Below are 27,338 nucleotides of genomic sequence, written 5' to 3' on the forward strand. Positions count from 1 at the left end.
AGCCAGCATTCACGTCCGGTCTAGACAACATTATGACCCCCACCAACAGCTCGACCACTTCCGCAATCCTTGCCGTTCGACATATGCATGCATTAAGCGCCGTCGAGATGTTTCTGTAGAAGCCGAGCAAGGTGTTCCGCGGACAAGACATCCTTTGATCCAGGTATACAGTCTCGAATTTCACATCAGGGTCCAGATAAGCTCACAACCGCCAACAATAACACCATCACACATCGCTTCCACCAAATGCGGAATCCTATCTGCAAATCACAATCGAAATCCCGCAATCCACGATATTCGAGGCACTCAAGCACGTTTTTGACCCAGTCTCATGGTGAAAGAGGCCGAAAGGGTATTACTGGTCCTCACCCTGATAACGCTGAATCGCTATTGCGTGCTCCCGCGGCATCTTTGCAACACGGTTGACCAATCCTTCTGAAGCGGATTTGCATCGTCTACGATTGCGAGCCACACATCTTGGCGAGCTGATCTCTCCGATTTTACGGAGACGGCACCCAGACGAACTATGATAAGCTGTACCATCAACCAGACCCTGGACTTTCAGTGGTCTGCAACGTGAAATCCATAATTCACAATCAGAGTGGGATTGTAGCTCATTGTTGTTGATGCAACATGGACGGGCACGATTTTCTTGCATGCATTATACGGCAGTCGAGGGAAAAGAAGTAGAGGTAGAGGTAGGGAAGTGATAGGAGGAAGGGATAAATACTTCATTGTGATGTCACATCTCACATAACAAGCTACCTACCTCTATACCTCGGCTTTTGTCTTTACAGCATTGGTTGAAGCTTTCGTCCTAATCTTGTGTCACCTCTAGAGAACAGACTTCAAACAGTAGTCCGACCAGATACACAAAGTTGACAAGATGCATGTGGTGTCCTCCCAGGTCGGTCTCTCGGACGAGTTCCCCTCCGGCTTGCCACACCGGGATACGCACACAAGTGAAGTCGAACCACCAAAAGACCAGCAACATCCAGGTATGTCCATTGTCCAGTTGAAGCTCCATCCTTTTGTCTCTTCGACATCAATGGGAACGGAACATTGACTCTACCTTACAGTAAAATGGTACCGGTCATCAATGTTCAACGTCACCATCGTCGGTGTCTGCAGTTTCGCATGCCCCGGCATCTGGTCCGCTATGAACTCACTCGGCGCCGGCGGAGCCGCTTCTCCTAATCTCATCAACGCCGCCAACGCCATTACTTTCAGTCTCATGGTCCTCTCCAGCTACCTGTCCAGTGCGTTGATGTACTTCGTTGGTGTCAAGGGCGCTTTGATCTTTGGCTGGCATGTCCCTTCAAAATATTCCCCACCACCGTCCATCACTCTCGATCTACTAACACAGGCACCCACCACAGCATCGGTTACGCCCCCTTTGCCGCCGGTCTCTACACCAACAACCGCTACGGAAACGAATGGTTTGTTCTCCTCGGTGCCGCCCTTTGCGGTATCTCGGCCGGCGTCTTCTGGGCCGCCGAAGCCTCCATCGCCATTGCCTACCCTGAGCCTTGGAACAGAGGGAAAGCTTTGGGCTACTGGCTCTCCTTCAAGCTCTTCGCTCAGATGCTGGGCGGAGCCATCAACCTCGGCCTCAACGCCAACAATGACCAAGCCGGACAGGTCTCATACACGGTGTTCCTGGTATTTATCGCCATCCAAGCTGCTGGCCCTTTCATCGGCTTCTTGCTGAATAGTCCTGACAGAGTGGAACGAAAGGACGGCAAGAAAGTGGACTTGACGATTACCCAGAATCCATGGAGGGAGATTAAAGCCACCACCAAACTTTTCTTCACCAAAAAGTTCCTCCTCCTTCTCCTCTGGATCGGCAATGCCGTCTTCTCAGAGTCCGTCTTCTTCACCTACCTGGCCATGTGGTTTTCAGTCCGTTCGCGAGCTCTGGGATCCTTGATGTCGGGCATTGTTCCAGTCATTGGCGGGAACATCTTGGGCTACTGGCTTGATCGGGGTAGCATCTCGCTGAAGATCAGGAGCAGAGTGGCCTTCTGGACGCTGGTGATCTTCCAGGGTGCATGGTGGACGTGGGCGACGGTGTTGGTGACGAGGTTTAAGGAGACAAAGCCGACTTTTGATTGGACAACGCCCGGATTTGGAGCGGCGTTTGGGGTGTTTATCTTTTTGGCGGTCAGCTTTCAGCTCAATTATCTGTTTTCGTGAGTTTCCTTTCCAGTCAAATTCATGTTGACGTTGTGATTGATGTACACTAACACCCGCATAGATACTTCATCGTCCACAACATCGCCGAGAGCGATGAGGAGATCATCCGCTATGCTGCCCTCCTTCGCGGTACAGAGTCCGCTTGGCAGGCACTCAGCTACGGACTGGAGTCCTTGACTCTGTTCACTGCGACTGGCGGCGTGTACATGAGCTTTGTCATATGGGCAGTGGCTATCTACCCCACTTGGCATCTGCTAAGACGCTTTGGCGTTCATAGGTCGTTGGCGGGCGATGAATCATATTCGGCAAGTATCGAACGAGTGAAAGAGAAGGGCGCGATTAGTTCGGCAACAAGCTCAGGAGATGAGGCCGGCACTGAGAATACGATCAAGGCGTAAAAGAGGGGATGACGAATGTTACCTCTAAGGATCTATGTTTGCATGAAGGTAATATCAGGCAGTTTAGTTCCAGTTACAACCTGGAAAAAGTCATTGATTACCTCCATGTTGAGTCTGCCGTTGCGACATTTGCAGGTACAAATCGGGAATTTACTCAATTCTTGGAGCTTGAAATTACCTGGTAAAAGCAGGTTCCATACAACTATTGTATCTCAGACACAAGAGAAGTGGAAGTCAAGGATCCGGGTACACGGGAGTGACATTCCCAGAGGTGCGCACGACACTTCAACTGGAAGAAAACCTCAAGGGAATCGAGTGGCAAACACAAAAGGACCAGTAATTCTGGCTAAATCGTATAGAAAATGGGCTCCAAGATGATGGATAGTAAAATCGCTTCAACCTCAACAGTTACTATCAGCCTAAACTCAAATCACGTCCTCCCCAGCCTATTCAGCAACCTTGACAACTAGTTTCCCACCACTAATCTCCCCCTTTCTCATCCTATCGAGCCCCCTATTGATACTACCGAGCCCCTGCTCAACATCAATGATCTCTGGCGCTTTCACCAACCCTTCAGCCAACAACCTCTCCAACCATTGACACAACGCTCCGCCCACCTCTGGAACTTCGTGAAACAACTTGATTGGTACTGTATGAAACATTGTTCCCTCAGGTGCTTGCTGCTTTGGGAGGCCGGTAAGACCAATCAGATGCGCACCCAGGAGGGTCTCCTCCTTAGGTGTGCCAGGTGGGGATGGTGGCTGCTCGCCGGCTGGTAAAGGAGGAGAGTCGATGTTATCGGGTGAAAGGGCGTGAAGCAGCGAAGTAGCAGATTCCCGACCGCGGGTGTCCACGCCAAAGCGAAGTTTGCCCTTCAAATTCTGGCGAATGATCTGCACCGCCCTTTCAGGGTCGTGGCTGTCCACCAGCAAGTCGGCCTTCAGTACTTCATGGTTACTTAGCCTCAAGCCGTGCTTAGCCTTATCAACAATCGTAACAACCTTCAGTCCGGCGAGCTTCGCTAACTGGATCGTCAGGTTGGCACTCGTCGAGCTTCCACCCCAAACGGCAACCCAATCCCCGGCTTTGGCTCTCTCATGAGAACGAATCCCGTCTAGGCATTCGGAGCGGATGTCTTCTGCTAGAGACCCTGGGGGAACGGATGAGCGGAGGAGGGAGAAGAGATCGGGACCGGAGAGAATAAAGGAGAAGTCGACGCCCATACACACGCCTAGGGAAAGGGCGGCGGCGACGAAGGCCACGCCGAGAGTAGAACCCTCTTCAAGGGAAAGGGAGGGTGGGATGCGGACGGTGTTGTAGTCGAAGGAGATGACGTATTGCTGGTAAGCAGCTTTGCGGAGGTCGCGGTAATCGGTGGAGATGGCGAGGACCTGGGGTTATCAGCTGCCTGATGGAAGTGTCAAGTGGCATGAGATAAAGTGGGAAGGGGCGGAAGTGAGAAGAGGTAAGATGAAGGGAAGTCACAGGTGAGCTGATATGAAAGTGACCTACTCGATCCCTTGGCTTTAACCTCGACTCTTTCCTGGAAGTTTGAACAACTTCACCTGCCAACTCACGACCAGAGATGTATGGTAGTTCAGGAATGGCAAAGTTGAAGTCACTCCATGATTGTCAGCAGTCAATTCCCTCCAGCCCCAAACGTGGAACGACGTGAAGAAACTCACGGTGCCTTCCAATCAATGGGATTGAGTCCAATGGTCTGTGTCCTCACAAGAACATCGTGCTCCCCCTCTACTCGTGGGACGGGATAGTCCTCTGTCAGCTGGTATGGTTGCTTTGCCGCGTGCAGCAAGAGCACTGTTTGCTTCTCTGGCGCTGGTAGAGGCTCCATGTCAGTGGAACTGGTGCTGTGGTTGCCGCTGCCGATGAGAATGTCGTCTTCCCGTAGTTGTTCTTGCTGTTCAACGTAATGTACTTGCGGCAGCTGGCTGTTCTTCGTAGGTGACGAACTGTTTTTGCGGAGCTTCTTCAGTGACAAACGTTTGATGAAAGACATGATGTTGCTCAAGTTACCGTATGAGATGCTTGCGTCATCCAGGATCGAAGTGTACCTCTAGCAATCGAGCGGTGTTCAAGTAGTGCGTCGAAGTACAAGACTGGTACTTGGGTGACTTCAGGCTCGTTGTTTCTGGCCTGTTAACTGGCTGTACTCTGGCAAACAACATCAACGGTCGAAAGTAACGAATATATAAACATTCTGAAGCCAAGGGAAACTTCGCAGGTTCTTCCAGAAGGGAACTAAGCACCGCTTGACCAAATCGAATTCGCGACACACACTCCGGATGATCTCTGTCAAGTGCCTGACAATCCGGCTGAGCGTTGGATTGCGCCATCTCGGTCGGATTCGACTCAATTGAGCGATATGTGTATCCCCTGGGGAGAGCCAAAGGCTGTCCTGCCGTTGGACAATCACCACGTCCTGTTGCCCACCATGACGGTAGCTCTCTGCAGCTCATCCAGTCTCACTCTGGTATAGAGGTGGGAGGGACCATGGACCCCCCACTCTTGCTCGCCAACGATAGAACGGGTACCGATAATCGGGAGCAGGTGCAACCAGTCGCATGCGATGTGGACTGCAGACTACCTACAGGGTGTCCTGTGCTCGGCGATGCTGTGCAAGCGCAAAGGAGGAAACGCGGCGATGGCTGTCAATGTCCCGTCGGTGGCGCCAATCCCTCGGGTATCAGTACAAACATGCTATCTCCGCAGTGGGTTTAGATGTACATGATGGTGCTGGTCATGGGTTGGCGCGAGCTGTAGTGTCAGGAACAATGAAGCACTTGGGCGAGAGGTCGGGGTAGCTGCGGTTGCTGATGAGCACCATCCCCGCGTCAATCACGCAATCGCGGGCAGTCGTTTCCGAGCACGGCACCAGTGACGAACTCGGCAACGCGGCAGCAGTATCGACCATCACGACACTCTTTGACATCTTTGAGTGATTGATAGCGTCTTGGTAAAGCAGTCTGGGTGCCCCTTATAATGGCGAATCGCCTTGGTCGTCGTCGTCATTGATCGTTTGGGTTCGTTCAAATCGGGGCAAAAGTCAACAAACCCCTTTTGCGGACCCCTTCAGTTCGCTTAGCGATAACGGGCTCAGTTCTCTTGACTTCAACGACGTGCATCAACAACCACTTGAGCGCAAAGTGGAACAGACTCTCACAATCCGGGCATTCACTGATACACATCAGCAATCATGTCCAGCCCAACAGACGGGTCAGGCCAAACCAGACCCAAGAAGAAACTCATCATCAATGCCTTCGTCGAAATGTGTAAGTCGGTCCAATGACCCACTCCGGAGGTCAGCCCACTTGACCCCCTTTTGAAAACAAACAACAAGAGCCTGAAGCGAATCAACGACTTCAATGTTACTTTGCCGTCGACGACCTGTATTCACACATCCACCTGCTTGACCATGAAACCAATCCACTGACATCTGCCATCAGGCTCCGGCCATCAATCCCCGGGCCTCTGGCGCCACCCCTCCGACCAGTCCCACAATTTCACTTCCGTCCAACACTGGGTCGAGCTCGCCAAGCTCCTCGAATCCGCCAGATTCCACGGCATCTTCATCGCCGATGTCCTCGGTGGCTACGATGTCTATCGTGATTCCCTCACCCCTGCCATCGTCTCCGGGGCGCAATGGCCCGTCAACGAGCCCTTGTCGGTAGTCTCCGCCATGGCGGCCGCCACAAAATCTCTCGGTTTCGGCGTCACTGTGAGTACCAGCTACGAAGCGCCCTATCATTTACACCGCCGCCTGGCGACGGTCGATCACTTGACCAACGGTAGATTAGGCTGGAACATTGTGACGAGTTACTTGGACAGCGCCGCTCGTAACATTGCGGGACGGGAAAAGCAGGTGGCACATGATGAGCGCTACGAACAGGCGGAGGAGTACTTGCGGGTAATGTACAAGCTTTTTGCCTCTTCGTGGCGGGACGACGCGGTTGTGCTGGATCGTGAGAGGGGAGTGTATACCGACCCGGAGGCCGTGAGGCAGATCAACCACGAGGGCAAGTTCTTCTCCGTCCCCGGCCCCGCCATTGTTCAGCCCACGCCACAGAGAGTGCCGCTTCTGTTGCAGGCTGGAACCTCCAAAGCTGGCAAGCTCTTTGCTGCGCAGCACGCCGAAGCCATCTTTGTGAGCTCGCACGCGCCGCAGGTTTGTGCGAAGAATATTGCCGAGGTGAGGCAGTTGGCCCGGAAAAAGTTTGGAAGGGATGGGAGCAAGATCAAGGTGTTGAGTTTGGTTACACCGATTCTGGGCAGGACCGAGGAGGAGGCGAAGGAGAAATTGGCTGATTACAGGAAATTTGCGAGCACGGAAGGTGCGCTGGCGCTCTTTGGTGGGTGGACGGGCATGGATTTGAGCAAATATGGTGATGATGAGGAGTTGAGACAGGTTGAGAGTAATGCTGTGAGGTGAGTTTGTTTCCTCCCGGTTGAATTGTGAAATGAACAGAGCGCTAACTTAAACTGCCCCTGGTTCAGGTCGACGGTGGAGGCTTACGCCAGGTTCTCTCCGCCTGACTCAAAGTGGACAAAGCACACCGTTGCAGAGCACGTTTCCATCGGTGGCAACGGTCCCATCCTTGTTGGCACACCAGAGCAGGTTGCTGATGGCCTTGAGGCCTGGATAAATGAGGCTGATGTTGATGGCTTCAACTTTGTAAGTGATCCGTCCCAGATATCCATGGACTGTACCAAACCTAATGCACGCTCAGGCATATGCCCTCTTCCCGGGATCTTTCCAGGATATAATCGATCTTTTGCTCCCCGAGTTGAAGAAGCGTGGTCTCTTCTGGGACGATTACGCTGTCCCGGGCGGAACATATCGTGAGAACTTCTATGGTGCCCAAGGCCAGAAGTATCCGTTGGAGGAGCACATCGCGTCCAAGTACCAGTGGAAAGCCGGTGTACCATCCGAGGAGCACAAGATCCCAGAGTAGGCGTGCAAGTTTGCTCTGTTAATTGACTTCTTGAAGATTCCAAAGGCTCTTTTTCTGCGGCATCAGGCAAAATATTTGCCAAAATGTGCCAATGATCAAAAGGTGTTCAGTCTCTTTTGCGTGGTGCCGTGGAGACTCAAAAAGAGTGTGAAGAAAGAGGTTCCTTGAGAATCTCTAGTAAGCAGCTCGCCACTTTCTCATACTCGGGGTCGCTTAAGCCATAAAAGCGGCACATGTCCATATGGTTGTCGCTAATCCGTCTAAAAATTTCCCTCACAGGTGGTCCTAGGCGAGACGAGTGATCCTCAACTACCTGAACCACACATTAGCTTCTGAACAGACGAAATAGGGCCGAGTTACTCACCTTCTTGCTGAAGAAGCCTAAAACGCCGTACTCTTCCTGAAAAGTGTAAACAATCCATCCTCGCTCCGCTGCTAGACTCTTGAAGCCGTCCAGGTTGAGTTGTTTCTGAATGTTGTTCACGTTCGGAATCAGGGCATCGAGAATAAACGGATTGACGTCTATTCCCAGTCGCATGGCGAAGGCGGAAAAAAAGCGATGAAAAGAGCTTCGAGGATCAGCACCACGATGAGGCGTGCCAAAGAACATGATGGCGATGGTGGAACGGAAGATCTCTTTGTAGCGGCTGGTACTGATTTGATCATCCTGATGTTGACTGGCCAGAGTGAGGGCTTCTCTGACAACTAGCCCACCTAAGCTGTGTGCGATAAAGGCTAGCGGGCGAGATCCTTTCGCATCTGGCGACCTCTTATCCCTCAATTGCTCCAAGAGTTCCCGAGCATGGTCTTGAACTGTGTTTTTGCTGATCTGGCCTTGAGAGAAATGTCGTATCTTGGAATCGTAGCCAAAAGTCATGACCCTGGCAGATGGTAGCGTTACTGGAACCAGGTCCTTTGGCCAGTAAACGTCCGCTGTTTGCGCACTTTTGTGGACATTGTGGCTCGGGGCATCGCTATTTGCCTTTCTTCTTCTCTCAGCCTTTTTTTGATCAATCGTCCAAGTCAAGCGTGGATGACCTGTGAAGCCATGGATGAAAATAATGCTGCAAGCCGGGTTAAAAAGTGTGCCCCGAACTACAGTCATTGAATGGATGAGATAGGAGCGGCGGACTCACTCAAGCTCGGGCTCGACATCATTCGGTTCAAAGAGCAGCGAGATACCCTGCGCTCTGACCATCGTTGCTGACTGCGGAAGAACTGAACCTGAAGATAGGTAGGTTAGGTATCTCAAACAGAAGAGGCCTGATGTTATGACGGGATTCCACAAAATCTTTCATGAACGAGGACGGGCATGCTGAAAGTTCAAGGAGACAAGGACTCGAAGCGGGGGTAACGCCATATCAATACAGCTGCAGCCTGTCAGCCTGTGCCGTGTGAACCTAGCTGGAAACTGTATCGGGCAGCCATTGGTCGTTCTGCGACAAATATGACTGCCCGACTTGGTAGCTTGGATATTGTATGTTGATTGGAAGGCTGGAAAGGACGAAATTAAGGAATGCCCCCTGGTAGAAGAGTGAAAAGGGAAGAGGCGGGAGATGGACGATAGCACGCAGATATGGAGGAAGGGAAGGAGCATACCTCAATAATTGGTTGCCACAGTCTTTCCTGGTAGATCACCCCAGCTCAGTTGCTATAAAGAAGGGACCAAGTGGAAGTTACCGTGCGATGAACAATGTTACTGATGGGAAAGGCAACCCGACTGATAAGCCAGCTAAAAGCAATGAGCCATAACCATTTTGATACGCCTGATGAGAAGCCTGTAGAAAAGAAAACACACACACACTAAAGAGGTATAATTACACCGGTTGTTGTCATGACGTAAAAAGGCCTCCTTCCATTGTCCTAATTCCCGTGCTGCCTTTACCGCCCGAGCCCATGCCCACACGAAAAATAGCGACAATTGCCAAACGCTGACAGATAGAGAAGACTATCGAGGCAGATGGAAACGGAAGAAGAAAAAAGGTCTATTCTTCGAAATGCATCGCTAACCCTTTTTGGATTCCCACTTTCAAATCCTCTCATTGCAATGGGATAAAAGATGCTGGGAGGGGATCTATCCGAGACTCGTCCTGGTCAAGTTGAAGCCCATACGCTGAAGCAGTTCGCCTGCCATGAAGCGACTGAGTTCGCCTGGCCACTTGATGTTCGCCGCGTTCCAATCGTCGGCGATAATCTCGGTCTCACATTCGACGAAAAATCAGTCGCCGCTTTCATGCGTTGCGATCGAGCCCATGCCATAATCATTCCTTCGCAATCCTCTAATCGCCCTTGCTCTTCTGCCATGTCCACCCGGGTATACTTCTGCCGCCACCATCAGTCAGTTCTCCACTGCCGCTATTATCAGCCGCCTATCTGGCAACAGCAGCAGTCAAGACCTGCGTCCTGAAGAAACCGCCCTTGGTGCGCTCAATGACCTGCTGGTACACGGAGCTCGGGGGGTGGTTCATAACAACGGTGCCCTCCTTGTAGTCGATCTTGGCATCGAGGCGGGTGTCGCGAATGAGGTTGACAATCCACTTTTCGGCGTCGTCGTTGTTAAGACCGAGGCGGGCACTGAGGTCCTTGAGCGAGATGCGGGCGTGGATCTTGCAGTAGCTCTCGAAGATGAGGTGGCGGGCCGAGTCGACAAAGTCATCGGCGTGGGCGAGCAGGAAGAAGTCGCTCCTGAGGACCTCCTCGGCAAGCACGAGCTGTTGCTGGGCCTCCTCAAAGTCAAAGTCGATGCACAGGGCGTGGACGAAGCGGGTGATGGGGTCCTGGTACTCGTAGGCCTCCTGCTTGACGATGCGAACAACGTCCTTCATCTGCTTCTGGTGAACACCGGCGTTCTTGGCGCGGCCACGGTTGGTGATGACGGCGACGGTGAGATAGCGGAGGATCCAGGGCGAGTTGGCCTGGATGGTGTTGATGAAGCCGGCGTTGAAGAAGAGATCGAGGAGGGGCTCACGGGCCTTGTCGTAGTTGAAGAGGGGGAAGAGGGCCCAGTGGACGAGCTGGGTACGGTGCTGCAGCTGGGCAAGGGGGTTGTTAGCGAGCCTGGTGTCGATGCTCTCGCGCACCTTTTGCAGCTCCTCCATGGCGGACTCCCAGTTCATGGTAAGGATCTCGCAGGCGAGACGACCCCATGTGGCGTACGAGACCTTGTCGTTGTCGGTGGAGAGGACGCGGAAGCGGTAGAGGAGCTCCGAGGCGTCGGCGTAGTTGCCGCACGAGTACTGGAGCTGGCCAAAGTCGTAGAGGGCGTTGACCATGTCGATGGTGACCTGCACAGGATATGGGGGTTAGCCATGTACTACAAGCCACATGTGCTGATGGAAACAAAAAGTAGGACGTACGTCGTGCTCCTTCTTCAAGAACTCCAAGTTGGCCACCTTGTCGGAGCGCAGGTTGTTAACGACATCGTCGCGCTGCAGCAGCTCGGTGATCTTGGCAGTCTCCTGCTCGTACTTTTCGAGCTGGTGGAAGACCTTTTGGCGGCGCTCGGCGTACTCGGCGGGGGGCTCCTTAAGACCCTCGAGCTCGCAGTAGAGGTTGGCGACGTAGTCGGTCATGTTGGTCTTCTTGAGGAGGGCGTACTTGGCGGCGAGGATCTCGCGAGCCTTGTCGGTCTCATCTTCCTTAAGGCGGCCGGCGTTGAACTCGAGGAGGGGGAAGATCATGTGGCGGTCGAGATGGGGAGCAAGCTTGAGGACGAGGTCGTAGTTGGCGGGCGCAACGTCGCCGTTGGTGGTGGCGGGGGATGTGGAAGCCATGTTTAGATTTGTGTGCCTGTGACTGTGTATGGATGGTGGTGGTGATGATGATGGTGGATGGTGGTGATGACAGACGACACTGAGTGGACGACGACGACAAGGTCAAGTCGGGATCGGGTCGAGTCGAGGCCTGGAGAGGAGGGAGGGGGGGTAATTACGGTGGGTGGGATAAGATAGAGGGCCGGGGGAGGGTCGGTCGACTATCAGAAGTGAAAGGAAGAGGAATATGGATGGAAAGGGTGTGTCCGGTCTCCAGGTTCGTTCGTTCAGTTGCCAGGCGCTTTCGAAATGCGATCCGCCAAATTTCTCTTTGTGACCCCGTCCAGTTGTGGTGGCCCGTCAATCTTTGGTGGGGTCGAAAATTGGGAAAATGCGCTTGACACTACCAGGTACTGACCAGTGACAAAAAGCACGGGCCATCGAATTCAGTTGCTGCCCGCCTCTGTCGCACAATGGAATTGCACAGCTGAATGCGGTGCCACTTCCACTTCCGTCTAGGCACCACGGAGGGGTAAGTGTAGAGCCCAGATCAGGCACCCCGGCAAGGCCTGGAGCTTCAGCGAACGCACACAGTTTCAGGCTTTCATCCCTCTCGCTCGGCGCACATCCCGCCGGACGGCCCGGGCAGAGCACCTACGGGGTACGCGGGGACGCCCGGGCGGTCAATAATTCTGCCGATTACCGACCAAATTTCCAGACCCCGACGGCGGACCCGCCGCGCCGAGAGGAACACGGCCCAGGGCACGGGACGCGGGACCGATCCGACTCCAGCGAGCCAGCAATTGAAGAAACGGGCACCTCTTGGCCGCAGCGCAGGTCCAGTCTGAACCCCAGATCCCAGCCAAGCCTACCTACCTATCAGATCCCGTTGCGACCGACCGAACCCAGCTCGATCGATTCGACCTCCCCAACTTTCGCGACAGCCTTGCCATCATTCTTTCTGTCTTTACCACCACCACACCACACAACACAACACCACAACCATGTTCCGCTCAACCTTCCTCGGCCTCTCCCGGGCCATCGCCCAGCCCGCGACGCCCCTCACCGTCCGCGCCGCCTTCCAGTCCCGATTTTACTCCGCCGCTGCCGCCGCATCGCAACCAACAACAACAGCCACAATAACGACACCATCCCAGCAGCAGCAGCAGCCCACCACACAACCTACCACCCCTATCCAGACCCAGACCGGTGCCGCGCCAACAGAATCCACGAAACCCGTCGCGAAGCCCTACCTAGTAGGCCGTGCCTGGACCCAGCGCCTGCCCGTCTACCACCTCGCCAAGCGCGGTGGTAACAAGAAGCTCACCCAGATCAAGAAGGTGCAAGGTGATGGCCAGGCTCTGCGCAAGGACCTTGCGCAGTTCTTGGGGCTGGAGGTGAAGGAGGTGCGGGTGAAGGTGCCGACAGGGCATTTGGAGGTTGATGTGAGTTCTTTGCTTTTGCATTTTCTGTTTGCTGCTACTTGCGAGAGAGTGGGAGGCAGTATGACACCAGGAGTGAGGGAATGTCAAGAAAAATCGGCAAAGAGATGGGAGTTCGGGAAGAGAGGCAAGGAGGGAGGTAGAGGTTTGAAGATCATGGGACAATGGACAAAAGGAAGAGACGGGAGAAACGAATAGGGCGAAGGGGAAAACAAGAAGAGAGTAAAACTTGCAGCAGAAAGAACCGATGCTAATGGACTACCAACAAAAACAGGGACACCGCAGAGAGGAAATCGTCAAGTTCCTGGACGGCTTGGGCTTTTAAACGAGAAAGATGCTACAGCGACAAACCCCTGGACAGCTTGCCGCCACAAGTCCACATAACACGACGAGGACCGACCCATTACCGGGAAAGATACCATGCTGCTCCATGCCACGGACTGGAGAGCATGCCGGGGCATATTCCAGGAGGTGCTGAATGCTTCATGCCCCAGGATGAGGACTACCGAGTGGTCACATATATAGAGAGTCCTCGGCTACACAGTGAGACCACCGAGGGGTAAATAGGAGGGTTGTGTGTACGATGGAAGAATATACCACATGTTGAGACAATGTATCACCAAGCGGGTTGTAAGGAACGGCTCAAGGATTTACAAAAAGCGGTCGAATGATATTTGTCTCTACGACGAAGAATCTTGCTATCCCAGCTATGAGCTTAGGCGAGATGTGCGGAAGGGGATATGCACGGTTAGGGGAGACTTTTGACGAAGCTTCATGGGAGAGAGTTCTCGATGTAAAAATACACGGCATTGCCACATTGGGTACAGTTCACGGCAGGTTCATGATGGTCGAGTGATGTACAACCACTTTTACTCTCTTCGAATCTTTGCTTGCTTCATCAACCGAGACTTTTCGCAAAACTCAAGATAACCAGCCTATCCCATCCAAAGCCATAATATTTATTGACAACGAACCTGACAACCGCCTGCTCTTCAGACAGACAAAGCAAGGCAGAACTCCTCTATTATGTACGAATTCTTTTTTTCTCTCTCTGTTCTTCTTCGATTCATTCCCACCCTATCCTGCGCTCAAGTTCTCTTCACTCGCTTTTCCTTATCCATGTCACGTATCTCATTCTAACGAATTTCATCACCACGCCTCGTCCTTTTCTTCCTGCATCATGCACCTCCCACCTCTCGGCCACTGCATGCAACAACGCCTTATAAAGGATCACGTCTACCAAGCAAACCCCATCCGTTCATTCATTGACTTCCCCAAAGACTAAAAAAGATAAAAAATATGAGAAACCCGTCACTCTACCAAAGTACAAAAAGCAACCAAATCCTTCAACATGCCCTCCTTCCCCCATTCCGCCGCACCCATCTGCAGCGCTCCCAGCAACGTATCCTTACCGGGCAATACCGCACACGCCGGCAGGCCATCTTGTTGCCTCTGCCTTTCCCATCCTCCGCCCCCTCTTTCCCATTCACTTCCCTCTTCTTCTGTTATGCCTTCCATCCTATCCGCCATGGCTCCGCCATTCCGATATTTGCTACTACCCAAAGGCCCTGAATCCTTCGCAGCCTTCTCCCCCAACTTCCTCAGCATGCTAACGGCCAAGCTGACAATGTACACCAGATCCGCATCCCGCTTGTTATGTTGCTGGTTGGCGCCCCCGCGCCCTGTGGGCCTGGCGGGACCGACGGGTTGGGACTCGTATTGCATGCTTAGTTGGCGAACCAAGTAGAAGAGGTTCTGCACGAGGCCATTGCCGCTGGAGAGCCATACTCTGGCAACATTCACCCCACTGCTGGCAGCCACTGGTCCATTTTCGGCTGCGTCGGCGCCGACTCCAGCTCCGACGGGCCCGTCGGGGGTGATGGAGGCCAGAATATCTGCTGCTAGGAGACCTTGCATGAGGAACGGCTTCCTGACTTCGATCAAAGAAGGGATGTTCGCGGGACGCGTGTTTGGGGCGGAAAGGTCCGGGATAGGCGAGATGGCGAGGGCAAAGGTGCGGGTTACCAGCAGGTCTGCTGGCGACACTGGGCCTGGTGAGGGGGATTCGCTGGCAAATATGGTTTTGTAGTACGTCCTGTTCGGCTCATCGCGGGCAAGGAGTTTGGCGAGCGAGTCGATTGCGTGTGGGAGGTATGGGTGAAGAGAGGGGTCGTAAGGCGTGAAGAAGAGGATTCCCGGGTCAGAATCATTGCCGTCGGGTGAAGGAGACATGCTTGGAGCGGGCGAGGGAGCAAAAGCAAGGAGGAATTGGAGCAGGCAAAAGGCTTGTTCTCTCCCTGGCATCTCCACGCAACGTGTGATGTTGGAGAGCAGAATGACCAGGTCTTTCATAAAGTCCAGAGTGTTGACCTGCGTGCGGAGCAACATCTCGCGCGTGCCGAGGTAGCGGATGGCCATGCACAGGAAGCGAATGACGGACTCGTCGGCGAGACAGGCCTGGTTCTCCTCGAGGAAAGAGAGGTTGCGCAGGATGGTGGTGATGGCTATTAGCCTGTCAGCGGCTTGGTCGAGCTCGTACTCCTGAGAGCCAAAGAGGGGCACGCTGCGGAGGGCAAATTTCTCGATGCGACAGGCGCGAACGACATCTTCATACGAGGTGATGGTGATCTCGTCGGAAGCTTCTTCCGAGTTCTCGGCTAGCAGATCAACTTGCTCCTCGGCGCATTCTATCAGTGTTTCTACCAAGTCGTCGCAGTGTCGCAGATCGAGTGGAAGATACGGTTGAGGAGGGTCCTGTTTGCCGCTCTCTGGTGATGTGGCTGATACTGTCCCAAGCACATCCAAAGCAAGCCGTACTTCGCCGTGGATGCCACTTTGGATGCTCTTGGTTAGAGCATGTACGTCAATATTCCCCAGATCGGTAAGATGGGGAACGTCTGGCTTGAACTTTCTTAACTGTTCCGCAAAATGTTCTACCGAGCCAAGATCCACGCCGCCATATGTGGTGACCTCTCTCGAACAAGGAATGTAGAGCTCCGGATCCCGCGTTGGTTTAGGGAATCCAGGCGCGGCCTCAATGCCCTGCCCTGGCATCATCTGGTTCTCCGGGTGGGCAGATCCTGGCATCGACATGCTTCCAGTCTTGCTGTGGGCCGGCGACGGCATGGGGAACTCCTCTGCTGTTGGCGTAGGTTGTGAGCTTCTTGAAAGGCTATTACGGGGGTGGCCCATTGGGCCGGCATTCGCTTGTTGTTGCCCCGGGTGCGCCCCAGGAAAGCCATTAACATTCGGTTGTTGCGCAATTGGGGGTTTCATGGGTGACTGCATCTGACCCGGTTGTATAGGTGGCTGCGGTCCAGCTGACATCATCTGATTAGGCGGCATCTGTCCTGGTGGCATCGGCTTCATGGGCTGGACTTGTTGCATGTTTTGCGGGGTGGACATAACACCGGCCTGCCTGGCCCGCTGTTGTGCCGTCCATGCCTCTTCGAACTTGAGGATATTCCGTTCGTAAACAGTCTTGATATGCTGTGGCGCATGAGGTACCTGGTGGACAGGATATCCGAGCATTTGTGTGATTTGCGGCCAACCATTCGACTGCGTCACGTTGCGATACCCTCCAAACTTGTGGTATACAAGCTGAAACAGGGAGGCTAGGTTGATTGGGCGACCTTCAACAACCGGGCTGATCTCCAATGGCATGTTCTTGCTATTCATGAAGGCCGTCAAGTTCTTGATGAACGAATTGGGGTCACCCCTTCCCATGGGCTGCTGCTGTGGATGCTGCTGCTGCTGTTGTTGAGGCATCCCCTGCTGGGGGCGCATTCCCGTGGGAACCATCTGTCCTCCTCTGGCAGCCATCAAGTTCCGATGCGCCGCCTGAGCTCGCGCTTCAGCTTGAGCTTGTTGAACGTGAGCATGTTGTGCCTGAGCTTGAGCCGCATTGTGTGGTTGCATCATGTTTTGGCCGACCATCTGTTGTTGCATTTGCATGTTTGCCTGTCGTTGAAGTTGCATTTGATACATCAGCCGTTGCTGCTCCATGGCGTTTCTGGGCTGGGGCATTTGTTGCATCTGTTGAGGGAACATCTGGCCCTGCATCTGTCCGGCCATCTGGCTGGGCATTTGCCCGGGCATTTGTCCTGGCATCTGGCCGACCATCTGACTCGGCATCTGGCCAGGTATTTGACCGGCCATCTGACCCGCCATCTGACCGGCCATCTGTCCCGGCATCTGTCCCGGCATCTGTCCTCCCATTTGGCCTCCCATTTGGCCTCCCATTTGACCTCCCATTTGTCCTGGCATCTGTCCTGGCATTTGTGCGCCCATCTGCCCGCCCATCTGTCCCGGTATTTGCCCGCCCATTTGACCGTGTAGCTGCCCATGCATCTGTAGCTGTTGCGGTATCCCAGCCATCTGTTGCTGCATCATCTGGCTGGCCATGGGGTTCGGTGACGGGCTCGGTCGTGCTGGCGGTTGCGCTTGCGCGAACTGGGGGTTGAAAGATTGGGCAAAGTTCTGCTGCATGTAGTTGGGCTGAGGCGTGCCGCCGTGGTCGGACGGTATGGGCGAGTTTTGCGGAAACTGTTGCGCGGCGGGCGAAAAGGGATGTGGTGAGGCCGTGGCCACTCGTTGGGGTACGCTGCCGGGGCGCATCTGGTTGCTCATTATGGGCGAGGGCGTCGCATTCGCGGAGCCGTTCGGTTGCAGGTGGGGATATGGATTCGGCTGCCCTGTCGGTGGCTGCCCCATGGCAGGCTGCTGTTGAAAGCCGGGGAACTGCGACTGCTGGGGGGTGTCGGCGCGTGAGGTCGGAATCATGCCGGGGGCCTGGCGCGGCGACTGGCCTATGCTATCCTCTCTCGGCCGGGGGCGCTTGGAGGGGATGATGGGGTTCGTCTGGTACATGGCGTTGTTGAAGGCGGGCGAGGCATTGCGCATGGGGCCGTTCTGCATGGCGAGCATCTGGGGGTTCGCGAACTGGGCGGGGTTGATGGTGGTTCCCGGGTTGACGTTAAACTGAGCGGCGACCTGCGGATTGGCAGCGGCCATGAAGGCGGCAGGGTCGATGACGCCGGCGGCGGCCATGTTGTTGGTCATGGCGGCCGGGTCGTTGAGGTTGACGTTGGCGTTGACATTGTGGTGGGGGTAGCCGTTGCCATTGTGGTTCGGGACTGCGGCATCGTTCATCCAGGAGCTCATGTCGGGTATGGTTGGAGCTGGAGCTGGACGAGGGAGTAGTAGGTGGTGTGGTGATGGATCGTGTGGTCGAGGTGGTGTGGGCGGCGGCGGTTAGTAGTAGTGGCAAGTGGTGTGGGAATCGGAACGGTCACCGTCGAACCCATCAGCTGTTACCGCGTGTTTTCCTTTGGGTCAAGGGTCAGCAGGGCATTTGCCAGGGCACCAGCATGGCCTATCGAGGAACGGATTGATGAGAATAGGGCGTGTAGTGACACGGCAGAAGCTGGTCGCGATGGAGCAGGGCAGGCAGGGCAGGGCAGGGCACTTCAGTCGCAGTGAAGTCGCGTCGCGGGTTGGGGCTCTTTCAGTTTGCGTGCGTGGTCGGGAAACGGGGGACGGGAAACTGGGACGGGGACTGGGACTGGGACACTTTGCTCCGGGAGGTGGGTGCGGTGCGGTGCTTGGGTGAGCGCAGTGGTAGAACTGTGGGTGGTTGATTAGGTGTAGGCAGGAGGACTGAGAGCAAAGAGAGTACGACTAGCGAGGTCTCCAGTCGCTTCGTTCCTTTCTGGCTGGACACCCGTGTAGTCGTACTCTACACTAGAGAATCGCGCCCGTGCGCAACACCACCACTCAACGATCCTGTCACTTTTTGGCCCTTGTCGGCTCGGCTTGCTACCACCTTCTTGACCTCTACTGAGACGGCAGGGGGGCAGTGCTGACTCGGAGTGTCGCCTGCTGGCGGAAGACTGCCAAGCAGCTGACTAGCGGTATTTTCGGGCATGCCCGCCAGTTGCTTCTCCAACTCGGCAACTGGCAAGGAGCTCTCTCTATGAGGCTATGAGCCGAGTGCAACCAACGAAGGGGAAAGTGTCACTGAACACCAGAGTGCCTTCATAAAGTGATCATGAACGTTGGGTAGCATGAGTAAAGGGGAATTTCAGCGTGATTTGGTTCGCTTGACAGAAAACTCGGCCTTTCGGATGCAATGCCTTAACCGAGGGTTGGTTTTCGTACCCAAGAAAAACGTTTGATAACACTGAGGAATGCTTCCCTTCTGTGCTGTCTCTAATAAAAGCGTCCACTTGGATTGGGTGAGGTCCGTGGTGTAGTTGTCTCCAGAGACTCGGTTTGTGAGAAGAGGACATCGACTGTAGCTGCTTTCGAAATCCGATGATAAGGGCGGGGAGCTTCTACACGACAGTGTGATGTTGAGTGTCCCTGTGATAGAGACGGGACCGTTGTGCTACTTTCGGAGGAGCCATGGAATTGAAGCGGACCAGCGGTATGGGGGCTAACAAACACACAAAAGTCTAGGTATGTGATCGTCGAGCCCCAGTGCCATGTATGCTGGGAAATACTCGTCTCCAAAAGATCACAAGGCTGTAGCTCGAAGCTGGTGGTAGGTGTGGTTGACTCCGAAACGCCATGCAGAGAGAAGGGATAGAAGTAGCAATAACAATAACGAGACGAAAGTCTTACCTGCGGTCTGTTATGTTACCAGCAGATCGTGCGGGTATGGAGTGGTTGCTCAAGCGCGGTCGCGGTTTGCTCCCCTATTGTCTGGTCGGCTATATTCTTGATGGTGTCCAGCCAGCTGTCCGTCTAGGCTTACGACTGACCGATGGAGGAAAAGCTGCAGTCAAAGTGAGAGCAGCAAAGAAGATGCTGCCTCAGTGGTGAGTCTGGTCAGCCCCCCAACCCAAGTCATTTCCAAGTTTCACAACAGGCTAGCGCCGCCATGTCAGCGTGGCCAATCATGGCCGACGATAATAGCAGCTAGTGAGATACCTCAGAATGCCGCCAAATGTTGGTGTTGCCGCCCATACTTCACTAGCAGGCCATAGCAACTGTTCTTCCTGTGTGCACAACCCATGTTTCCCCAAACTTCCCAGTTGTGACATCTTTGCCATCGATGTCCGGCAATGTCGAAACAAATTGCCTCATGGACATTCAATAGTCATAGCGGCAGTCTCGTGGCTACCTATGGTCGAGGTCGATGGCGAATCAAAACCCACGGTTCCCGTGAGGCCATGAATCTTCATCCATTATATCCCATCTTGCTCCGATATGGTCTTTCGTTCTCGGTTTCGGCCCCAGGTTGCGGCATCCTGTTTCTTTCAAACGATCAAGGTTCGAGAGATGAGTCCATGGCCGATATCTGAGATCCCAGGAGTGGCCATCATGTTTTCGGGTTTGTGAAGGAATTGACACTCGGTTTCGATGTGATAATGCTGTACAGGGTGGTGTCTGAATTTCGGCCGAAAAGACTTGAGCATTGTTTTATCGCTGAGTGAGTTCCGCGTGCCAAGCTACAAAGTCAGTAGAAAGTTCAGTTCCCAAGGAAACATTAAAGAGTTCATTCCCCCTCTTTATAGTCCCTTTTTTGTCGCCGATTCTCCATGGTGCTTGACCGCTGCAGTTGACTCCGTCATCTCGTCATGTCGTCTCTTCGGCTTGCCGTGCGCTTCGGTACCTGCTGCGTACCCCACCAGCCACCAAGTTGAAGTCTGGCAAGAACTGGATTCTATGTCGACCCATCAACATGCCCGCATCATGTCGAAGTCCCATTTCCACGCCCAATGTGGTGGGTGTGTAACTTTGACTTTGGAAATTGTCTTCCCCGTAATGAAAGTCGAGGTGGTCGACTGGATTGGTGGTTTCTCTTCCACTTCTCAGGTGTGTGCTGGGTTTTTGCGTGTCCTCATCCCTCCACATGGGCGGCCAGGCATTGGTGTTGGTCAACAAGGTACCTGGACTGGTCACCCGCATCACTCTGCTGGGTACACGGCCATGGGGAATTGGGTGGCCCACGCGACGCCATGTGCCTGCTGGACCTTTCAATTTGCCTGGAAATCTTCTGAGCTGTGAAGTCATTCACAAGAGGACTTCCGATTGTAAAGTAGTTGTCGTTGCTGTCGTGTACATAACGGATGTCATTCGTATGAGGTGTCGTTCAATTGTCGAGCAGTGACCGTCTGCACTAACAATTTCCGTTGGAGCAGGGTACTTGATTGCTGTTAACAACCATGGATTCTATCGTCAATCAATCCACAACGATGGTCGGTAAAGACGCAAAATGAGTGGAAAATCGAAAGCACGGCCTGAAGAAGCGAGAAAAGGATGGAAAGAGAGGGAGAAACAGGCACAGAGGTGGGCGATCGGGCCATTTTTTGTTCTGCTGCTTTCGGTGGCAGAGTCACTCACCCCTTTCGCCAATGCCCGCTATGTGCGGGAGCTAAAAACCCCCGCCCTAGCACAGGGTCGGGCGGGAAGACATCTGCGAACATGCAATCCCCTCGTCATCTGCCCGACAGCTTTGGAAGGGAATGGTCTCATTTCAGGCCATCTTTTCCTTTCTTTCTCAGTTGTCGCGCATGATTTGCTTTTGATTCATGTTCACTTGCCTCAGTATTCCATTGAGAAGCATCACATGGAGTCTCCAAGTGAAACTTCCAAGGCCGGTCAACATTCACACACCACGCACATCGCCGGCGTACGTAGGTAGGTGCCTTGCGTTTGTGACCGACCCAACACCCACGCCCGCCAATCCCAAGTACGGTAGGTGAACCCGACACAATGGATGACCTGGTCCGGCTTATCTACTTACCCTTTTGCTGAATTGTCAAACTCCATCAACGAAGGCAATCAAGAACTTGACCCTTATTTCAAACGATAGGTATTTTACACACAGTGGCTTCAACGTTGCAAACGACCCTTGTCGAGTCAAGGCGAATCGAATTGTGGGAATCCTGAACTCACAAAAGTGATGGAACATTCCGCCAATTGGGCGATATCGTCTAATGATTGAATGTTCCCTTCCCTGGCCTGTGTTCTTGAACACTTCAGCTCCATACCTCTTTTATCGTGAAACAGAACGTGGGGTTTCAAGATCTGGACGTCCCACAATTGCCTGGAACATGGCAACTCGTGGTCTGACTACAACCGCTATCTTCACCGGCACGCACATTACACCCAAGCATCCTGATTGACAGTCCGGCTCCCGAATCCCTGATTGAGTTCCACAGTAATTTTCGTTCTCAGTCCGCTCCTCTTCCAGAACAAGACTTCCCTGTTGTTCCGTTTTGGGTCAGCTATGCACGACGTCTGTCCGACTTGTCCCACTGCTCACACAATTCAAGGTCATACAACCGCTCTCGGAATTGGCTTGTCTCTCTTGTTGAACTTTCGGTGCTGCGACGTGTACCTTGGGGAAGAAACACGGAAAGGGGCTGTGCCATGTTGATAGCGGCCAAATCATACATGCGTGTAAAGTGGAAGGCATGTGAGCGCAGTTCCTTGCTGAAATCCAAGGACTGTTCGACTTCGGCGGTAAGCAGGTGTGCTTTCGGACGAAGCAGCGCTCACGATTGGCAGAAGTTCTCCTTTTCTTCGTAAGTTTGTCGCAATACAGCAGTAAGGTTTCCTAATATTGTGGTTCGAAGGTAAGAGATAGTGGTCACTGCGAAGACGCAACTACCTGTATTGATTTTGAAGACACAAAAGGAAGTTGACAGACAATAGAATAAATCCTGACCGGGTTCAAATTCTCTTCAACTGGGATACATTAAAATACTATGGAAAGTAATCCGAGGATGTGGGAAACTGTCAAGAATACATACGTCCACGAGGCACCTTCTTTCACGGATGGTGTTGGCTTATCATGTTTCTGGGACATCCGAGGAGCCGGAACGGATAAGTGGGGTCCACTCCGGGGATGTGGGGCCGGGACCGGCAACAGGATCGGTAAGTACCTGAACATCCGTAGGAGCGGTCTGCAATATCGATTTACAACTCATTCACACACAGATCTAGTACCTATCTACAAATGGCTTTATAGGTAATCTCGAAACGACTGAACACTGCAATCACGTCTGTCAAATACTGTCCTTAACGTTTAACCCACAGATGACTGACGCTACAGTGAACTTCCTGGATGGCCCGTGCAGCCTGCTGTAGCTGGACCGATGAACAAACGGTTCACAGTTCAGACGTTCAAGAAGTAAAACTTGGCAAAACTATATACATCAAGGAGAGAAGCGTTTTGGAGTTGCTTGACTCAAGATTCACTATATGCAAAATGAGACATACTCTCCTCCTAAATTTGTCTCGTAAGGAAGCCATTTCCATCCCCCCAAACAATGTTCCTCGGCGATTGCAGCAAGGTCCGTCCAGACCAGAAGGTCTTGGCACTAACAACATCCAACGTCAAACCCAACGTCAACCCTTCCACCTCGCATCAAAACCACGACTTCCCACTTTTCCCAAAATCGCTTCTGCTTTCCAATCCAATCTCGCAGCAAAGCGGACTTCAACGACATTTCCAGCCAACATGCCGAAAAGGAAATCCACCCACGGGGAGTCTGAGTCTGAGCAGTCGACGCGTCGACGTTCTTCGCGGTTGAGCAAGGGTGTAGAGCCAACGGAGGAAGTTATGGCGCCTGTGAAAGAAGAGAAGCCCCAAGCACTTTCTACTGGGAAGAAGGGCGGGAGGAAACCAGCTGCTGTCAAGGAAGAGGAGGAGAATGAGGAGAAGAAAGTGGAGGTAAGTACACGAAAGCTGATGAGTTTCGTCATTTTACTTGGACCGACAGTTCATCACATGCCTGAACAACAACATCTCTTCATCACCTCATCACTGCCACTCCATTGTTCACTCAGCACTCGCCATACATGTAACCACAACTAACTTTCTCTAGTCACAACCACCGACCAAACGATCCCGCACAGCCAAATCCACCAAACCAACCCCATCCCCTTCCCAACCCCCAGTGGCAGCCAAGCCTCCCACTACCGCCACCACCACCACCACCACAGGCACCCCAGCCCGACAATACTGGCTCCTCAAAGCCGAACCCCTCCCCCGTCTTGAAAACGGCCACGACGTCCACTTCTCCATCGACGACCTTGCCGCCCGCACCTCCCCGGAACCCTGGGACGGCATCCGCAACTACTCAGCCCGCAACAACCTACGCTCGATGCGTGTTGGCGACCTTGCCTTTTTCTACCACTCCAACTGTGCCAACCCAGGCATCGTGGGCGTCATGGAGATTGTGCGCGAAGCCGAGGAAGATTGGACGGCTGTTGACCCAAAGGCTGCTTATTTTGATCCAAAGGCTAAAAAGGCCAAGGAGGAGGGCAAGGAGAATCCGTGGAGTTTGGTGCATGTGGAATTTAGGGAGAAGTTTGAGAGGGAATTGGGACTGAAGGAGTTGAGAGAGTGGGGAAAAGGGGGAGGGCCGTTGGAGGGCATGGAGTTGTTAAGGCTGGGGAGGTTGAGTGTTAGTCGGGTTGGGGAGGGGGAGTGGGAGTTCTTGATGGACAAGGCTGGGGGGAGGACGGGGAGGTGACTACCCACTTGCTATGAGATGGGAGATGGGGGCCTCGGGGTAAAAGTGAACAGGGAGTGAAGTTAGTGATACCCACTGATAATGACGTTTCTTGAAGTAGACCGACGTCGGATGAAGTCCCGAATATCAAATTGGAGATTTGTGCGCACGAAACCAACGCCAAGACCAAAAGGAGCTCGTGTCATCAATAAAACACTTAAGGCAAAAACCGACGATAAACTAATTACTCTTTCATGGGTATCATTAACCAATTCTACCTCTAAGCCTTCTCCTGTCCCAACTCCGCCTCCAATCCCTTCTTCGTAGCCTCCAGCACCATCCTGATCGCCGGATCCAAGCTCTCGATCTCCAGGATCTTGCTGGCCCAATCCACAATCTTTCCAGCAAGCGCCTTCTTGTCCTCCGTCTGCTCCGCATACGCCTTGCGCAGCCTGGCCAGCGACTCGCGCAAAGCCTTGGGGAACTCCGGCGTGTTGATATCCACGCCAATAAGCGGTTGCCTGATAAAGCAGCTCGCAGTGCACGCCGACATGGGGAACGACTCCTCCATAGCGGAGAGTACATGCTGGGTAATCTTGGATTGGCAAGAGACGTGGCCAAAGGTGGCAAACATGTCGAAGAAGGCTTCGCATGCCGCAGCGGCGTAGAACGGCTGCTTCTTGGCAATGTCGAAGATGGCCATTGGGATGGCGCCCGACAGAGCGGGTGATTGCTCGAGCTTGCGGGTAGCTTCGGCGTCGAAGACGGGCTTTTTCTTCTTCTCGCCGGCATCCGGATCGGGCAAGATGAGTTCATCACCGTCGACTACGTCATCCTCGTCTGAGTCGTCCAGCGCAATATGGTCGCCCTCGATTTCAGTACCCTCGGTAGCCTTGATGGCCTCGAGCGGGTTGACTCCCCTCCGCACTCCCTTGCCACTCTTCTTGGCCTCTATCCTCGCCAACCACTCCATCTCGCATCTTGCATACTCCACCCACAGACTAACCTCCCCAGTACAGAACCTGCACCCTCTGAGGAAATAGGCCCTCGCTCTCTCCATATCGCCGTGCACCGCCGCATTGCGTCCTGCCATTGTCCACAGCACTGCGCTCCTCGGGTGCATACGGATAGCCTTGGTGATGACCCGGCGCCATCGCTTTGTGGCCTTGATCTCGGCGGCAAAGTCGAGATAGGCGATCCAGAGCGGGATGCACCCGGGGTGTTTCATGACGGCGCGCTCGAAGATGCCAAAGACGCGTGCCTCGGAGGGGCGGGGGTTGGAACCACGAATCTTGAGACGTTTGCAGCGCTTGGCCCGGAGACGGTCCATGGAGCGCTCCCATTGGACATACGAGAGGAAGTCGGAGGGCTTGGTGCCTGGGGAGAGGACGAGATGCTCGAAGTCGGAGCGTTTGGTGACGAGAGAGCGGATTTCATCCTGTAGACATAGTAAGGGGGTTGTTAGAGGTGGCGTCAAAGATGAAAGGTAGAGAATAGGGTGGGATGAATGGAAAGACCAACCTTATTGAAGATTTCCTTTTCATCAAACTCGCGGAGCTGGGGAGCTGCCCGTTCGAGATAGAAGCGTGCCTTTTCCGCGACGCTGCCCATGGTGTCGGATTAACTGTGGCCAATCGTTGAATGGTTGGATGGTAGTGGTAATCACAGCAGCGTGCTGTCGTGGTAGTTGAAGTACTCGAGACGGAGGCTGTCTGTTCCCGATGTGGATGTGGCTCGCTGTCGATGTTATCTCGGTCGGCAAGTATCACCAAACAAAACAAATGGACGGGAGTTGCACTTTGCAGTTGTCCGCAGTTGCACAGGCCGGGTGGGACAGAAACTTTTTAGTGGAGACCTCGCTGCCCTGCGGACAAGGATGGTTCTACTTGGGGGTTGGAGGGCGGCCTGGTGTGGGTCCTTTTCTCCCCCCCTCTTTATTAAAGAGGGGGTAAAGTAATTGTAGGATAGCGTTTTATTATAGGACAAGGCCGATGGGTACTATGCAGATTTGCTTGTTAACGCCCTGCAAAATCGCTTATTTGTATTATAAAATCGGCAATAGCCTTGTAATTAAACCGTACCCCAATTCGTATAATTTCATTGTGTGAATCTGTAAAAAATAAGCAGTTTGTATATATTTATAGATTAATAGTAAAATCGTTAATTTACCGTACAGTGCCCGTAAATTTCGATTAGTACTTTAAAGAGCTGGGCAAGGCGCCCGCTGGCTACCGCGGCGCCTGTATGTATCTTGAAGCTTATCGGCGCTTTAAAACCCTTAGAAATAGGGTAATGAAGCTACTAACCGTTAGGGACATCGCCGCTATTATTAGTAAATCCCGTATATTAATCTTTCATTATATTAAATCGCTATACGAATTCTAGAAGCCCGCCGTTTTATTACGCCTAATAGGAAGACTTCGTATATTAATAGAAGCCGAGGAAGGCGCTATTATATTGTACGTAATATTTTATTTTTAGGGACGGTTCCTAGCGCTATATTAAATAGTTATTACGGCGGTAAATCGATTACGCTTATTACGGGGTGCGTTGGAGACCTGTAATGCAATATAGTTAATTAGTTTCCTTAAAGACTATTTAGAATTTAAAACTACTATTTACTATACGGTTAATATTAAGAGAAGGTTTTGGGAATTGAATAAAGAGTTTGTTAATAAGTAGTTTAATAAGTATAAAGTTATTATTAAAAAGTATAAGGTTGAAAGAGGTAATATTTGGAATTATAATAAAATAGGGGTAAAATTCGGTTGCGTAGTGGGTGGGTGAGTAAGGGTAATTGTATTAAGGGAATTAGTAAAGTAAAAGTTAGAGATTAATAATATTATTAATTATAAATCTATTACGTTTATAGTAGGAGTAAGCGTGGCGGGGTATACGGTACTAGTGTACTTAATATTTAAGACCGATTTAATAGAAAACTTCTTCGTTAATAATTTAGATAAGGGGGTTAGATTTACTAAATCGCTAATTAGCTTTTCAAACGTAGAATTTACCCTTAATTAATTAAAGTACTTTAATTATTACTCCTTCTACCTATTATTAACTTTTATACGGTTGAAGGAGGAGGACGGTTATAAATTAAGAGAAA

At 52.8% G+C, this 27,338-nt stretch overlaps 11 protein-coding genes across 11 annotated transcripts; 6 read left to right on the plus strand and 5 right to left on the minus strand.

Moving 5' to 3' along the window:
* Positions 1-886: 886 nt before the first annotated feature.
* Positions 887-2,654, plus strand: B0T23DRAFT_415477 (major facilitator superfamily domain-containing protein; the record flags this gene model as incomplete). Its single annotated transcript, XM_062839591.1, has 4 exons — positions 887-998; positions 1,080-1,308; positions 1,380-2,192; positions 2,258-2,654. 4 exons carry the CDS (start codon positions 887-889, stop codon positions 2,592-2,594), a joined length of 1,491 nt encoding a protein of 496 aa, XP_062689502.1. The 3' UTR covers positions 2,595-2,654.
* A 386-nt stretch (positions 2,655-3,040) lies between these two features.
* On the minus strand, positions 3,041-4,611 carry B0T23DRAFT_432309 (chaperonin 10-like protein; the record flags this gene model as incomplete). The annotated part of the gene is made up of 3 exons (XM_062840371.1): positions 3,041-3,985; positions 4,107-4,215; positions 4,280-4,611. The coding sequence occupies 3 exons, from the start codon at positions 4,609-4,611 to the stop codon at positions 3,041-3,043; spliced, it is 1,386 nt and encodes a 461-aa protein (XP_062689503.1).
* A 1,197-nt stretch (positions 4,612-5,808) lies between these two features.
* On the plus strand, positions 5,809-7,727 carry B0T23DRAFT_448263 (Nitrilotriacetate monooxygenase component A/pristinamycin IIA synthase subunit A; the record flags this gene model as incomplete). The annotated part of the gene is made up of 4 exons (XM_062841038.1): positions 5,809-5,884; positions 6,059-7,037; positions 7,107-7,284; positions 7,340-7,727. The coding sequence occupies 4 exons, from the start codon at positions 5,809-5,811 to the stop codon at positions 7,562-7,564; spliced, it is 1,458 nt and encodes a 485-aa protein (XP_062689504.1). The 3' UTR covers positions 7,565-7,727.
* Positions 7,714-9,218, minus strand: B0T23DRAFT_237435 (uncharacterized protein). Its single transcript, XM_062833983.1, has 3 exons — positions 9,164-9,218; positions 8,701-8,934; positions 7,714-8,628 (listed from the first exon to the last, which is right to left on the minus strand). Exons 2-3 carry the CDS (start codon positions 8,760-8,762, stop codon positions 7,890-7,892), a joined length of 801 nt encoding a protein of 266 aa, XP_062689505.1. The 5' UTR covers positions 8,763-8,934; positions 9,164-9,218; the 3' UTR covers positions 7,714-7,889.
* Positions 9,219-9,770: 552 nt separating this feature from the next.
* B0T23DRAFT_237365 (eukaryotic translation initiation factor 3 subunit 6) lies at positions 9,771-11,452 on the minus strand. Its single transcript, XM_062833982.1, has 2 exons — positions 10,921-11,452; positions 9,771-10,848 (listed from the first exon to the last, which is right to left on the minus strand). The coding sequence occupies exons 1-2, from the start codon at positions 11,335-11,337 to the stop codon at positions 9,934-9,936; spliced, it is 1,332 nt and encodes a 443-aa protein (XP_062689506.1). The 5' UTR covers positions 11,338-11,452; the 3' UTR covers positions 9,771-9,933.
* Positions 11,453-12,064: 612 nt separating this feature from the next.
* B0T23DRAFT_237485 (mitochondrial large subunit ribosomal protein-domain-containing protein) lies at positions 12,065-13,254 on the plus strand. The gene is made up of 2 exons (XM_062833984.1): positions 12,065-12,761; positions 13,033-13,254. Exons 1-2 carry the CDS (start codon positions 12,321-12,323, stop codon positions 13,081-13,083), a joined length of 492 nt encoding a protein of 163 aa, XP_062689507.1. The 5' UTR covers positions 12,065-12,320; the 3' UTR covers positions 13,084-13,254.
* A 368-nt stretch (positions 13,255-13,622) lies between these two features.
* B0T23DRAFT_388747 (uncharacterized protein) lies at positions 13,623-17,129 on the minus strand (the record flags this gene model as incomplete). The annotated part of the gene is made up of 1 exon (XM_062837771.1): positions 13,623-17,129. A coding segment is annotated over exon 1 (3,034 nt), but the record flags the coding sequence as incomplete, so codon positions are not given.
* Positions 17,130-19,394: 2,265 nt separating this feature from the next.
* B0T23DRAFT_407827 (uncharacterized protein) lies at positions 19,395-19,683 on the plus strand (the record flags this gene model as incomplete). The annotated part of the gene is made up of 2 exons (XM_062839227.1): positions 19,395-19,579; positions 19,635-19,683. The coding sequence occupies 2 exons, from the start codon at positions 19,395-19,397 to the stop codon at positions 19,681-19,683; spliced, it is 234 nt and encodes a 77-aa protein (XP_062689509.1).
* Positions 19,684-20,979: 1,296 nt separating this feature from the next.
* On the plus strand, positions 20,980-21,892 carry B0T23DRAFT_324407 (uncharacterized protein; the record flags this gene model as incomplete). The annotated part of the gene is made up of 2 exons (XM_062835422.1): positions 20,980-21,400; positions 21,777-21,892. The coding sequence occupies 2 exons, from the start codon at positions 20,980-20,982 to the stop codon at positions 21,890-21,892; spliced, it is 537 nt and encodes a 178-aa protein (XP_062689510.1).
* Positions 21,893-23,232: 1,340 nt separating this feature from the next.
* B0T23DRAFT_399325 (EVE domain-containing protein) lies at positions 23,233-24,250 on the plus strand (the record flags this gene model as incomplete). The annotated part of the gene is made up of 2 exons (XM_062838413.1): positions 23,233-23,445; positions 23,600-24,250. The coding sequence occupies 2 exons, from the start codon at positions 23,233-23,235 to the stop codon at positions 24,248-24,250; spliced, it is 864 nt and encodes a 287-aa protein (XP_062689511.1).
* A 166-nt stretch (positions 24,251-24,416) lies between these two features.
* B0T23DRAFT_345889 (U3 small nucleolar RNA-associated protein 6-domain-containing protein) lies at positions 24,417-26,153 on the minus strand. Its single transcript, XM_062835960.1, has 2 exons — positions 25,751-26,153; positions 24,417-25,667 (listed from the first exon to the last, which is right to left on the minus strand). The coding sequence occupies exons 1-2, from the start codon at positions 25,838-25,840 to the stop codon at positions 24,510-24,512; spliced, it is 1,248 nt and encodes a 415-aa protein (XP_062689512.1). The 5' UTR covers positions 25,841-26,153; the 3' UTR covers positions 24,417-24,509.
* Positions 26,154-27,338: the final 1,185 nt, after the last annotated feature.

The sequence above is a fragment of the Neurospora hispaniola genome (genome assembly GCF_033458365.1).
Source record: "Neurospora hispaniola strain FGSC 10403 chromosome Unknown B0T23scaffold_8, whole genome shotgun sequence".
NCBI classification, from domain to species: domain Eukaryota; kingdom Fungi; phylum Ascomycota; class Sordariomycetes; order Sordariales; family Sordariaceae; genus Neurospora; species Neurospora hispaniola.

What these genes read in the sequence shown, in the direction of transcription:
- B0T23DRAFT_345889 (XM_062835960.1), bottom strand. Translation starts at nt 25,840, where the DNA reads ATGGGCAGCGTCGCGGAAAAGGCACGCTTCTATCTCGAACGGGCAGCT. An exon ending in AAAAGGAAATCTTCAATAAG is followed by an intron (nt 25,668 to 25,750) that starts GTTGGTCTTTCC and finishes CTATGTCTACAG; the next exon opens with GATGAAATCCGCTCTCTCGT.
- B0T23DRAFT_237435 (XM_062833983.1), bottom strand. Translation starts at nt 8,762, where the DNA reads ATGGTCAGAGCGCAGGGTATCTCGCTGCTCTTTGAACCGAATGATGTC. An exon ending in GATGTCGAGCCCGAGCTTGA is followed by an intron (nt 8,629 to 8,700) that starts GTGAGTCCGCCG and finishes CCCGGCTTGCAG; the next exon opens with CATTATTTTCATCCATGGCT.
- B0T23DRAFT_237485 (XM_062833984.1), top strand. Translation starts at nt 12,321, where the DNA reads ATGTTCCGCTCAACCTTCCTCGGCCTCTCCCGGGCCATCGCCCAGCCC. An exon ending in CAGGGCATTTGGAGGTTGAT is followed by an intron (nt 12,762 to 13,032) that starts GTGAGTTCTTTG and finishes CAACAAAAACAG; the next exon opens with GGACACCGCAGAGAGGAAAT.
- B0T23DRAFT_237365 (XM_062833982.1), bottom strand. Translation starts at nt 11,337, where the DNA reads ATGGCTTCCACATCCCCCGCCACCACCAACGGCGACGTTGCGCCCGCC. An exon ending in TCTTGAAGAAGGAGCACGAC is followed by an intron (nt 10,849 to 10,920) that starts GTACGTCCTACT and finishes TATCCTGTGCAG; the next exon opens with GTCACCATCGACATGGTCAA.